Source organism: Macrobrachium rosenbergii, chromosome 10 (assembly GCF_040412425.1).
Source record: "Macrobrachium rosenbergii isolate ZJJX-2024 chromosome 10, ASM4041242v1, whole genome shotgun sequence".
In the NCBI taxonomy this organism is placed as follows: domain Eukaryota; kingdom Metazoa; phylum Arthropoda; class Malacostraca; order Decapoda; family Palaemonidae; genus Macrobrachium; species Macrobrachium rosenbergii.
In genome coordinates, this window is record NC_089750.1 from 53,044,600 (window position 1) to 53,057,595 (window position 12,996).

At 38.8% G+C, this 12,996-nt stretch overlaps 1 protein-coding gene across 5 annotated transcripts in view; it reads left to right on the top strand.

Moving 5' to 3' along the window:
• Nucleotides 1-1,070: 1,070 nt before the first annotated feature.
• LOC136842638 (polymerase delta-interacting protein 3-like) overlaps nucleotides 1,071-12,996 on the top strand; it is a 49,308-nt gene continuing 37,382 nt past the window's right edge. For 2 of the 5 annotated variants that reach the window (XM_067110255.1, XM_067110256.1), the window contains exon 1: nucleotides 1,182-1,339. In XM_067110255.1, the coding sequence (XP_066966356.1) occupies nucleotides 1,257-1,339 (83 nt within the window). In that variant the 5' untranslated portion in view covers nucleotides 1,182-1,256. Of the gene's footprint in view, nucleotides 1,340-1,472; nucleotides 1,787-12,996 lie in introns of those variants that run through there. The other 3 variants (XM_067110257.1, XM_067110258.1, XM_067110254.1) reach the window with 2 other exon arrangements.

Here is a 12,996-nt window from a genome sequence, read left to right on the forward strand (position 1 = left end):
CTGACTCTATAACATTTCTAGAAATATATTTAGACTTTGTTATTTTACTTTAATGGAACCAATCAATTCTATGTGATTTTCCACTTCTATTCACTGAAAGGTCATCATTCTTTTAGCCAGCTCTGACTCAGTATTTATGATGATTTATTCTGGCATTAAATTCCTAACGTGCCTACAACAAATACTATGCATATGATTTTACAATGCTGTCACTGTGTTAAGTACGGAGCCCTTTAAGCATATTTTTTACAGTGTTTATTACATTTACACTAAATAATTCCAACTATAATTTGATGGCCTCAAAGCCGACGAAATGAGGAAAACTGTGTTCTGAGGTAATTTCAGCTTCCTCATTTTTATTGTAAAATGACTTCACAGTTGAAATTGTTCACATCTGGTAACAATGTCGAATTACGACGAGAACCCACCTTTTCTGTTTCTAGCGCAAATTTTTTTTCTGTAGATACAGATTTATTTGCAAATTTATGTACTCCTTGCACTACCTTCACTAATGTGTAATTTTTTGTGCTAAAGTTTCATCATTCGGTATGGCAGAATTGCCATTATAAAAACTTCTTACCTGAAACTTAGCAAAGTTCAATAATTATTGCGATAGCACGATCTCATGGTGCCAATATTCATCATTAGCAAATGTCTACAAAGCACGCCTTGTAATTTATTTTGTTTTCCAAGCATAGTGATGCTAGCAGTTAAAACAAAGAAGTTAAAACAATGTGACTGATATATATTTTTCACTCGGATTTGGTATGTACGAACTTCAGGTCACTGTGGCCCATGACATACGAATTTGAAGAAGCGTGCAATTGCTATAGGAAATGGTTATAATAACAATAAAACGGTCGTTACCACATTAAATGCAATGCGTGAAATTTTTATTAAAAAGTGCTAATCACTTGTAGATTATATTCTAGGCAAAATCTTTATACTGAGTATTGACATGGTTTATGCGGTGTCTGTTTTTGCTGTATACGGCGTCATCACCATCGATAGCATTTGTTTTCGTTTGAAGAAGCTCTTGTATATTGTGGTTTATATTTTAATTGAATATCAGTTTGATCACTCAGAATATCTCATGGAAGTAATGAAAGGCTATTTACGTGAAACAATGTTGAAAATGCTTACATTTTTCATGAACAATGCGTCTTGAATAAGGAAAACAAACTTGCATCATTCTCGTGACGTCACTTCGATAATTGACTTCCTCGACGCAACGCAACTCGGTCTCAAACGGCATCATGGCGGACGCATCTCTCGACGAAATTATTAAGCAGAAGCGGATGCAGAGGTTTAAACTGAATAATAACACACAAGCAAACCGGTTAGTACCTTAGGTTTTGAAATGTGGTGATAATAAAACCAAGTTTTCCGTTATAAAGTAGTATTAATGTGATTAGTTGAGCTCGTTGGTTTTCCCGGCAACGTGAGCCTAAATCCGTTAGTGGTAAACCCGTGTGTTTGGTACCTCATGCCTGCATACCCGTGCATTCGCATGTTGTTTACAACCAACGAAGCCTTGGTTCTTTGTTATAAACAAATTTTCATTTTAATAAGGCAGTGTGTGAGAAAGAAGGTTGCTAAAGTCAGTCGGGTGGTGGCTTCTTTTGCAACCGCAGCGGGAACGAGACCGTGATTCGTACCCGAAGCCTTGTTTACCAAACAGCTTAGGCCTATTCATAATGGTAGCTGTTCCCTCATGCTTGGCCAAATCTGACAACGGGATGAAGTTTGGTTAAGCTAACAACTGGTTGGATCCCTTAGGGATGTTGTAAGTTAGACTAGCCTTAGATTTAGGAAATTAGATTACCCATAGTTTTAGGACACTGACGCGTAGGCCTAGGCGTAGCAACCCTCTTCTTAATGTAATCGAACCCCCACCCATTAGTCTAGCGTAGGCTTGTTGATTCTTGGGGCGAGTCTAGAATGACGGGAACAGGTTCCTCAGACGAAAACAAACCTAAGATTTCATAGTATGCCATTTCCTGGTAGATCTAAGTAGTAGCTCCGCGGCGGCGATTTCCTTCTAACTTTAACTTTTTCTGAAGTTTTTTGTTTGTTAATTATGGATTTACATAAAATGCTAATTATGGGTTTACCTTCAATTTATGTTGCACGAATGTAATTAATGTAATTAACCCCTGAAGTCCATCCAACAATGGGTTTCCATACACGGTCTTCACAAGATAGAGCATGGGTGCGTCTGTTTGGAACAGTTCATAGGTAATTCTAAGCCGGCTGTCGGCGGTGAGCTAGACTATGGCAGTTGACGTTTTCTTATGTTATTTTACTTGCTTTAAAGTCATATTGCCTATACTAAACTGTAATCGACCTTTGAAGATTACACTACCGCAGGGTAGAACTAAGCCAGCATTCGGCGAGCCCCCTCCAAAGCTACTGCGGCAAAATTGTAATGTAAACACCCAGGAGCGGTTACAGTTTCAGTATGCTGTGGGTTTTAGATCTGCCGATATCTAGCCGAGACCCACCACCAGGTGGCAGTGGGTACCGGCTAGAGAATCGGCGGACGGATACAAAAAGATGGCGGCGCAACGACGAAACCGACCTAACCGAACCTAGGACGGCGTGCCCTTACCTGGCTGGGGCCGCCCCTGAACTCCCAGCGACCTAGGTCGCCCAAATTCAACGAAACCGACCCCACCCCCTGGACCCCCAGAAGGGCGTGAAAATACTAAATATATAACTTTTGGAAATTGTACCTCAAAGTCGGAAGTAAACATTTTGGCGGGTGTTGAAAAGGCTTTATTTAAGGGATATGCACGTTTAAAATGCCAACCTACACTTGCCACAAGTCCCGCTGGTCAAGTAGGCCACTTTTCATTAGGTAAACCAGCAATTAAATCCATAAGGGTAGATTCTTAGCCCCAAATTCCCGGTGGGTCGGATCGATGGACACGGGAAGACACAGTAGCCATGTTAGGAACTCTTGAACCCGGGAGAGACTGAGGAAGGTCGCGGGGCATTTGGGTCGTTGGTCGTCAGCTGTTTGGGTGGAACTACTTACCTTGGCGGAGGGATCTCGCACCGCCCAGAATGAGTTGCCCAGCTGAAACTGTAATCTACCCAACACCCATAAAAATGCCAACCTAATGTACCATAGGGGTGTTTACTGTTTACAATTTTGCCATATTAGCTATGGAGGGGGGTGGTGGGCTTGCCGTGGGATGCCAGCTTAGACCTACCCCACGTTAGGTAATTCAAGTCGTGTAGTCTTCAAAGGTCAAATAGTTCAGTTACAGCCGACCGACAAAATATTACTATAAATTCTTGTAAAACAAGTAAAATAACGTAGAAAAACGTCAATTGCCATAGTCTAACTCACCGCGGACAGCCGGCTGAGGGCATTCCATTTGGCCATCAACAAACAAAGGAGCGCCTACAGTTTAGGTCGGCAAGGCTGTCGTCTGCCAGTTTTATAGTTGGGACCCATCACCAGGTGGCAGCAGGTTCCGTCTAGGAAACTGGCGGAAGAATACAAACAAGATGGCGGCGATTCGGAAGCCAATGTGTCCCAGCATTTTCATAAACAGGCCTAACCTTTCCCATAGCGCTAGGTCCTGACCCAACCAGAAGTAACCTAACCTAACCGAAAACAGGACGGCGTGCCCACACTGGACCCCTCCAGTAAAGCCAGCTAACACAATTCATCCAAAATGCAAGGTTGTGACCTAACCAGAACGAACTGACCTAACCTTAAACAAGACGGCGTGCCCTGGCTGTGGGGGTTTGCTGGCTCCCCCAGAAAGCCACTAAAATGCTTAACCTGAAAATGATCAGATACCCCACTAACCTTAGCAGAAGTCGGAATCATCTGAGAAATCGGACGGCGGCTTGATTCTTCTTCGCTTTTGAGCTGGGACAGCTGGTTTTGGCGTGATCTGGACGACTGGAACAGGGACGGGTGTAATTGACGAATCCGTTTGTAGGGCAACATCTCTGGATTGTCGGGTTTCAACGAAATTAGGCCGCATCTTGGTGGGTATTGAATCGACTGGATTTAAAGGATATGAACATTTAATTAATTCCAAAAAGACTTTAAAAGGGCAATCAACATTTGATAGGTAGCATTTTTAATACAATACATTGAGAAATACGAATTATACAAATTTTTTACAGTACCGCTTTTAGGCAAAACAATACTCTTCAACACCCACCAAGTAGATTCTGTCGTGTTTGTGTGTATGCTTTTGTCTGCTGGATCAACAAAGTGTAATGAGTGATTAATGTTACTGTGTGTTTTGAAATGTTGGCTTAAAGTGTGGTATGATTTCCAAGAGTCTGAAATTACAATGGAGTCAGGGTGGATGTTTTCAATTAAAATTGGGAGGAGTGTTTCTGCAGTTCTGTCAGCAACAACTTGAAAAAACGTGTCCTTTGTTTCCCGGTCAATCCCGCCAAGAACCCAACAACTGTCGACAGCGTCTACCCTTGTGAAATTTTCGCTTTCCAAATTTGGATTCGTCAATTTCCACGACGTGTCCTGGCCCGCCAATTTTCCGGTTGTCCTGCACCAAAATGTCTATACAAACTTCCCGGCGGAAATTGTACCAGTTAGGTGACCCGATTTTCAGAGTCATCTGCATATATTTCTTGGGAAGTTCGTGAATCCAGCCGTGAATGAGAATTAAAATGGTCCTAAATGAAAGGTGCAAACCAGAGAAGAACGAGCCCTCTGAATGGATCTGTGTTTCCTGCAGTGGCGTGCGTTACAACACCACTGGAAACTGTCGCCACGTTTGATCAGTCCAATGGTTCCTTCTTTGCAGTGGCCACAAACACCACTAAAATCAGATATCAGGCCACTTTTCATTAGAAATACCAGTAAAGAGCATTCGTCGTTGCACAGCACTGCTAGATCTAGGATAGTCACCGGGTTTGTGGCAGCAAATTGCACGTGGGAGGGATGCGCTGACTGGACGGACGACATCTTAGCAATTAGAAAACTGGCAAGATACTGGGGCACGCGGGTCGTGGAACTACTTACCTTGGCGGAGTTATTGTAGCCCAGGCAGATTGTGTTATGCGGCCCGGCAACCGAAACTGTAAACTACCCCAAACAAATGCACTGCCATATCAGAAACCCTATAAGTGTAGAAAAAACCAGTTTCTAAGGTAAAAACAGGCATGGAGCTAATACTTAGAAACACCTTACGATGGTTTTGGTTCTCTTGACCCTCACCGTCCGGGCTAAATTTAAGGATGGCCAAATTAAAAAAAAATACATCGATGCAAAGAGGAAGATATGCATATGCACATGGTATAAAAAAAAAAAAATTGATATAGGGTAAACACTGCGTAATTACACATTTCAGTTCAACCACATGATGGAAGGGAATTCCATGTCTCATATTTTCACTAGTATAGGCAACAAAATGTTGTTTTATTATACGCAATTAGTGTTCAGTACACAGTTAATTGAGCTCTGGGAAGGAATTGTCTAATTGCCATTCATTTTGCATCAGTTTTTGGGGGGACACCATATTGGATTCAAAATTGCCTTCAACACTTATTTTACAAAGACTTCTCATGCTTATTTTAGTTTGTATGGCAGTTTCCTATAGCTCATTTTGTTAACGAAGCTTCAATCTTTTGAAAGTTTTTTTTTTTTTTTTTTTTCTTCTCTTCTCTTTTTTTTCTCTCTCTCTCTCTCTCTCCTCTCTAAATATTCTCTCAAAAGTGAAAATAAATATTGAGTGAAAAGTGAAAATTCAGCCACCCATGAGTCTCATGCCCAGTCATCTACCCTACCTTCCTCAGAAGGTTGAAAGTAAATAATATCTTTACCAAGATAGTCGTAAAAAATATGCTAAGGTAAAACTTTACAACAGTTGCATAGCATATGTCTTGGTAAATAGCCTGTTACATGCAAAAAATTATAATAGGTAACTTACCCTAAAATGCACCTGACAAGACAAACTTGCCCGACCAAAATACAATTTCATAATCACACAATTTTGTTACTAAATCAGATTTTCTTATGTCCCCAGTACAGTAGTAGCTACTGGTGACATGCAAGGTCGCTCTCCACTAGTTCTTCCAGTTGCCGCAGTATGGCGTTATGGTTGGGGGCATTTCGAACGTTAGGTCAAAGGCTTTTACGCATCCACCAACCAGGTTGGGTTACTGCACATGTGCAATTTTTTTTTATTAGCCAATTATATTCTCTGTTATAAATTTGATCCAGCCCAACCAATCATAGGCCTAGGGTTATGCTCGCTTCAGCATGGTTTGTCAGCCTTGCTCTTAATTCGTCCATTTGATTGTCACGTGAACGTCTGCAACCGTTGTGGATCTTTGCATCAGCTGTGAATTAAGTATTGTTGATATTTCCGTTATATCTATGGGTCGGGAGTTAACTCTCCTTTTTTGCACAGCACAAAGTCTTAAATTTAATGTATAAATGACCTAGTTGCCTTACTATTGTCAAATTATCCAAAAATATCATTCTGATGGGATAAAGTACTGTAATCAAGAATTCGGCTGGTCAACAAGCACATCGTCGCCTTAATTTATCAGGGCTGATAGGAACTTGGTTCGAGAACATGCACCTTTGCAATTGAGCCAGCTAGCTTTTTTTTTTTTCATAAATGATTGGGTACAACTTTTGCCAGGAAGTTGTACTACATCACATGGAAAGTACCATCACTCGAATTGGTGGTCCCGGCAAAATTTTTTCCAAGTTCAGCAAAAGAAAATACAATAAAGGAAGGTATACTGAAGGAGTGTGGGTGTTTGGGGGTTCCAACTTGAATCCCAAAAAATATTTATGGTCCTGGTACCCGACCATACAATGGAAACATAAGTGGTCGAAATATGGAAGTGGATATTGCCGGGCACGAAGGTAATAAGTGATTGTTGGGCTGCATACTCCCAATTACAACTAGAAGGGTACACACAAGTAACCTTGAACCACCCAGAAACTGGGGCATCAACCCAGAATGTTGAATGTTACTGGAAGGACGCTAGGGCTGATGTACCAAATTACGGTAGAAGGGAAGATGCATTCAACAAAAATGTAGCATATCGCCTCCTCTGCCAAAAATACCCAGCATATGAAGCCCGGTTTAATGCATTCGTGCTGTTGCCACCCTCTACCCACTTCTGGTTTCCCCCTTGGAAAACGAATGTGACCCCTCCCAGTAATAAGGCAAGTTCATTGATGTATGTGTAGGTAAAGGTGAATATTCTTTATGTAAGGGTAAGAGCAAATAGGTAGCACATATTAGGTAAGTGTCCTTGTTGGCAAGCAGAGGACAGGGGTGCTCACCATGTCTGAACACCCACTTAGGCTATCTTATGGAAAATTCTTAGAGTGCATGTTCCTGACCCAGCATCAACTGACAAATATGCTTATGTTGATGATTCACAAGCTTGCATATGGCCTGTCGTATGTATGTAGCCTATATAAATGGGTGACAGTCTGTTTTAGTGTGTAGCCTAGCCTTGTCTTCAACTGATTAACCTATACCTTACATAAAAATATATTAACGTGTTCCTGTCTTAACTTTTCCTTATTTTGGATAGTGTAGATTCAGTTCTCTTAAGTTACAAACAGTAAATAACCATAGCTTAAACCTTGTACAAAAGTTGATGGGTATAAGTTTGTTTGAACACATGGCTACTTGTGGCCTGCTTCAGCAGGGATACAGCATAACCTAACCTTCCTTAACCCAGTTAAAACTAGGTTGTGCCGCAGTAGGTTAGGGGAATGTTATATGATGCATCCCTGCTGAAATATTTCTTTGTTTGCTCTTGAGGAGGCCACATTTAGTTGCAGCCAAGGCTAAGCCACATGCTGCAAGAACGGAAACTCAACACCCATTGCGTGCTGACATAGCCTGAGCTGTGGTCAGGTTTGTTGAACATACAGACAAGGTTTGGAAAACTACTAGGCTAGGTAGGTATCAGTTTACAACATTGGGTTATGATATGTGAGGCAGTAAAATGTAGTTGTTTTGCATATTATGTTTAAGAATACATCAAGAGTTAGTTGTTTTAGGAATTTTGTGTGTATTTTTACTTTGAAGCAGAATTTTGACTACACATTTTAGATGAAGCAGAATTTTGACTACACATTTTAGACCTAACATGACCATAGAAATATGAATATGCCTAGACTTTCTCAAAAGAGTGCTTAATTTGTGTCCCAATCTATGTAGCCTACTTGATGGTGCATATTTATATAGGTTGTTGGATCTAATTTTCTGTTCAAATGTGGCCTGGCATCGGCTACACCTTAGATTGCTTAAAATAATATTAAGGGTTGCTTCAGCAGGGATGGATCCTAATCAGACCTTGACTTGTAACCTAGGGCACCATGCTATGATCAGGCTAGCTCAGTGTGGACCCAGCGAGCAGCACCTCTCCAATAGTACAGTACTTAGTACTTATGATTGCTATATAATAACACCTCAATTGACAGACTGAATTCTAAGCCTGCAGACACTGCTGTACCAGCAGTTGCCTGTAAATTTTGTGCAAGTAAGCAGTGTCTGAAAGGTGTTCAGTGTAAGGTTTGGGTGTTTCTGCAATTGAAATATTTTCCCCTGGTCAACTCCAACTGAAGTTGGCTAAGAAGATGACAGAACCCAATTATTTTAACCTTAGCTAATTTGGAAAAGGTAAGCAGTTCATACAGTTGAACTTCTTAAAACCAGCGTTCTGTGGTCCCGTGGTTCGGCTTTATATTTTGAATCAGCCACCATTAGTTCGTTGCTCGGCGATAAGGGCGGCGCCACGTATTGTTAACTTCCTGGCAGCAAAAATTTGCCATGTCTGTTTTGTTCTGATGAAAATAATAGTAATGAAAGCAAGTGAAGTCCAATGTTTTTGATATTAACTTGAAATGAATATATTTTTTTAAGAAGGCTCTGCCAAGTCAAAACTTTTAATCCAAACAATGAGATATTTGACAACACCCGAATTCCGTACTCTTGGAGTGCTTGAAAGACTTACAGGTGGTAGGTTTTATATAGTTGTATATTTACCCATTTGATATGCCACCCATAAGATCAGATGATACTAGAGGTAAGAAGCACAAGCTTTCTCCCGTTAGCGAATGTTTGGTGTTCATTTTCCTCAATAGATGACGGTGTGCATTGTTTACGTTTTGACGGCGACTTTCAAATGCACCGAGTGATCGCTGAAATTCTTTATTTTTGTCATTTCATTACCCTCTACAGTCAAAATAAATGATGAAGAAACTAATAGCGATAATTATGAGGATAGTAAAATTAGGAGATGAAAATCAACGATAATCTGCAGAGTCTGAGAAAAGTTAAGTACTGTAGTTTAATTAGAGTTATGCTAACTCGGGAATGTAGGCTAAATGTTTTAAATAAAGTACAGTACACTTTTAAAGAAAATTATACAGTATGAAGTTATACTGTAAAATGGTAGTGAAAATAAAAGAAATCAAATGGTAAAAAGCTATGTCAGAACTTAGCCAAGTAGTAGGCTAAGTCTGTACCTAGGCTATTTGTATGTGGAATTAGCTTGCAAGAGTGTGTTTACATAGGGGCTTCATTTTTTAGGGATTTTCTGTGGTTTGGCAGTTGCCTGGTTCCAAGGTTTCTGGATTTAAGAGGTTGGACTGTATTTTGTTTTTGATTGACCAGCATAGCATTGAGTCAGATTTTGACATAACCCGTGTCCAAGCTCCCTGTTAGTTTGGGAATGTGAAGGGGGCCAGGTCAGCGCATGGTGCCCTATGCTAAGGGAAGGTTTGGTTAGGTTGTATCCCTGCTGAAGTGTGTGCGCGTGTGATATGATTTGAAGTATGTAAGGTGTAGCCAACGCCAGTTCATGTGGTTAAACAAGCTTAGTCCTTGTGACCTTCATATGTACAATCTCGTAAAGTATGTAGAATGTTGGGCAGTACAGTCCGACCTCTGTAAATTAGCTCCCTTGGAACCAGGTCATAGCTGGACCACAGAAAATCCTGGATGACAGAAATTGCTCATAAAAAACCTGTAAGTAAACAGTCGTGTAAGCTCATTCCTCATATACATTGCTGTGTCATTAAAAGTAGAACAAAGCTCATGAATAATGACTCATTCATTAGGTTTAGTTCCTAATGAAAACTCTGGCCTGCTCCATAAGTATCCTCCCGGAAATGCTAACATCTATGGTTCATCGGAGCTTAAATTTCTTGAAAAGTGCGCTGAGAAGATCTGATCTGGCACCTGTCATTGTTTTCAAACATTTCTGGGTTTCATTTTCAGCAAAAAACAAAAGCTGCTGCTTTTGTATTTTAAACCGGCACATGTGAGAAAGAGAGACAGAGAAACTCTCAACCCTGCAAAGGTTGTTACACCGAAAGATATCTATTTCCTGAATTCAGATAACAGTTGTATTAAGAGTGATCATTTTAATGAAACTTGTTTTGCATACTGTATGCATTATTGTCGTATTACAGTGCTCCCCCAATTTTTCGCTGGGATAGGTTCCAGAACCCACCTTAAAAATACAAAATCCAATCCCCTCTAAAAATGCTTATTAGTGCTTATAACTGCCAAATACCCTGTACCCCTTAAACTAAAATGCTTATAACTAAAAGTGCACTGCCTAATTTAGTAGTTCAAACAAAAATATATTTTAAATTATCATACTAAAACAACTTAATATCAATTCAAACAAAAATACATCCCAAACCACTCTATTTCATCATAGAATAGTACCCTTTTACAACTGTTACTCTTATGTATATACAGTTAACCCTGTATTCGCGGATTTCTCTGTGGAAAGTATCTACTCATTATTCGCGGAAAATTCGCCCATTCGCGTTATTTTTCACAGAAATATTCAGTAATTACTGTATTTTCGTATTTTCATGACTAAATGCATTTTTTGTTATAAAACTATTAAAATACTCAGGTATAAGCATTTTTTTTTTATATATACTATCAAAATAGGCAGTTCTAAGTGTCTTTTTAGAGGGGTTTTAAGTATTCGCGGATTTTTGCTATTCAGGTGGACGGGGTGTTGCGGTACGCATCCCCTGCAAAAACGGGGTTTACTGTACACCCCATAAAATGCTTATAATAATGATTTACTCATTTTAAAATATTATTAATGTAAACAGCAAAATATGTATAAAATGTTTAATACAATTGTATTAAATAAATCTTTAATACAAATTAAATAAATCTGTCTTACATAATGTTTGACAACTAATCAAGTTACCCCTGTATACATAAGCATAGCCGTTTTCTCTCGTAGTATTAAGTCCTGTTTTCTTTTGTAGAGCAACACTACATTCACTAATTACTGTATTTCTTCATGTTGTGTTTGTGGCTAAATGTGACAAATTCAACAAAAATTTATATTTTTCCTAACATACAAATCCACGTGACAGTAGTATCCTTAGCCGCATGTGCAGAAGGCCACGGTAGACTCACTTTTAGATTTTTATGATAAAAATACTTTACAGTGTACTTACACTGTAGTAATATTATCTACAAAATCTGTTAATTAGTGAAAGTTCCCCTATGAATAATGTGTTCCAGAAAATGGAGCGTGAAAAAGCAGGGAGCACTGTATCGTATTATAATTTATGAACATAATGTTCAGGCACCATTTGCATTCTGGTAATGTTTACATTCTTGAAATCATCAGCCGATTGCATTTTACCGACATCACAGCCATTACTGTAGTTTAAAAATGCAACTTACTTTATTTATAAATTCAAATTCAAAAAGTTTATTGACAAACATCAAATGGAGTGTAGCAGCATGCTGCTATACCCACCAACGAAATTCAAAATGGATTCCATGCAAAAAAAAAAAAGTAGCAAAAGCAAATACCAGTATACAATAAGCAAATGTCATACAAGAAATTATAATAAGCAAAAGTCATAAAAAAAAGAAAAAGAAATACAATAAGCAAGTGTCATACATAAAATTACAATAAGCAAATGTCATACGAAAAGATACAATAAGTAAATGTCATACAAAACAAAAGTTATAAAATTAAACGTTATAATAAAGAAAATTTATTTTAAAAAGTTAAGCAAAATTTTATACTGAAACAAAGGCAAATGACTCACAATTACGTATTCCAAAATAAATGAGGAGATTTCTTAATAATTCTGAAACAAATTATTGACACATCAATTGGGATGTATTAACCTGCTAATGCATCCCTAACAAAAGTATTATTACTATGCTCTTCTTATCTATTCCAATAAAACCTTGGAAACTTGTTAACAATTCTTTTTGCGAGATTATTATTCAAAATAAAACAAACTTGCTCAGTAACATTATTAATAGAAACATTTCTAAACTCCTTAAATTTATCACATTCCAACATATAATGATGCAAAGTATGTGAGTATGTTTCACCACACAATCAAAAGGGTATACCATCACCATCAATATATTGCCAACAATAATTATACCCCAACCTCATCCTCATTACAAAAGTATCAATTTTCGAAAGGATCTTGCCGTATGTAACATTAGTATTTTCATTAACAAACAAATAATGCCTCATACTGACGCTGCCTTCTTCCAAAATCTTTATAGCCTTCTCTGTTCCCCAAACCTCTCGTTTTATCCTCATTCCTCTTTTTATTCTGTTAAAGCTCATAGAGTTTTCTATGTCAATGTGAGGCTTTTGTATGCCCTCCTTGGCCAGATTGTCAGCAACTTCATTTAATGGAATACCAATATGTGATGGAACCCAAATGAACTTGATAATTATCCCTTTCTCCTGTAACCGACAAACCAACCCTTTACAGAGAGTAACCACCTCACAACTAGTAGGTGTTTTACTATTTAAGGCTAGCAAAGCACTCTGGGAATCAACAAATACAAACATATCCTTCATTTTATCAACAACCAATTTGAGTCCCTCATGTATAGCATGTAACTCTGCTACCGTAGATGATGTTTCATCTTCAATCCTCTTAGACATCATTTCATCCACACTAACATCATTTTCATAATATTCACGAACAAC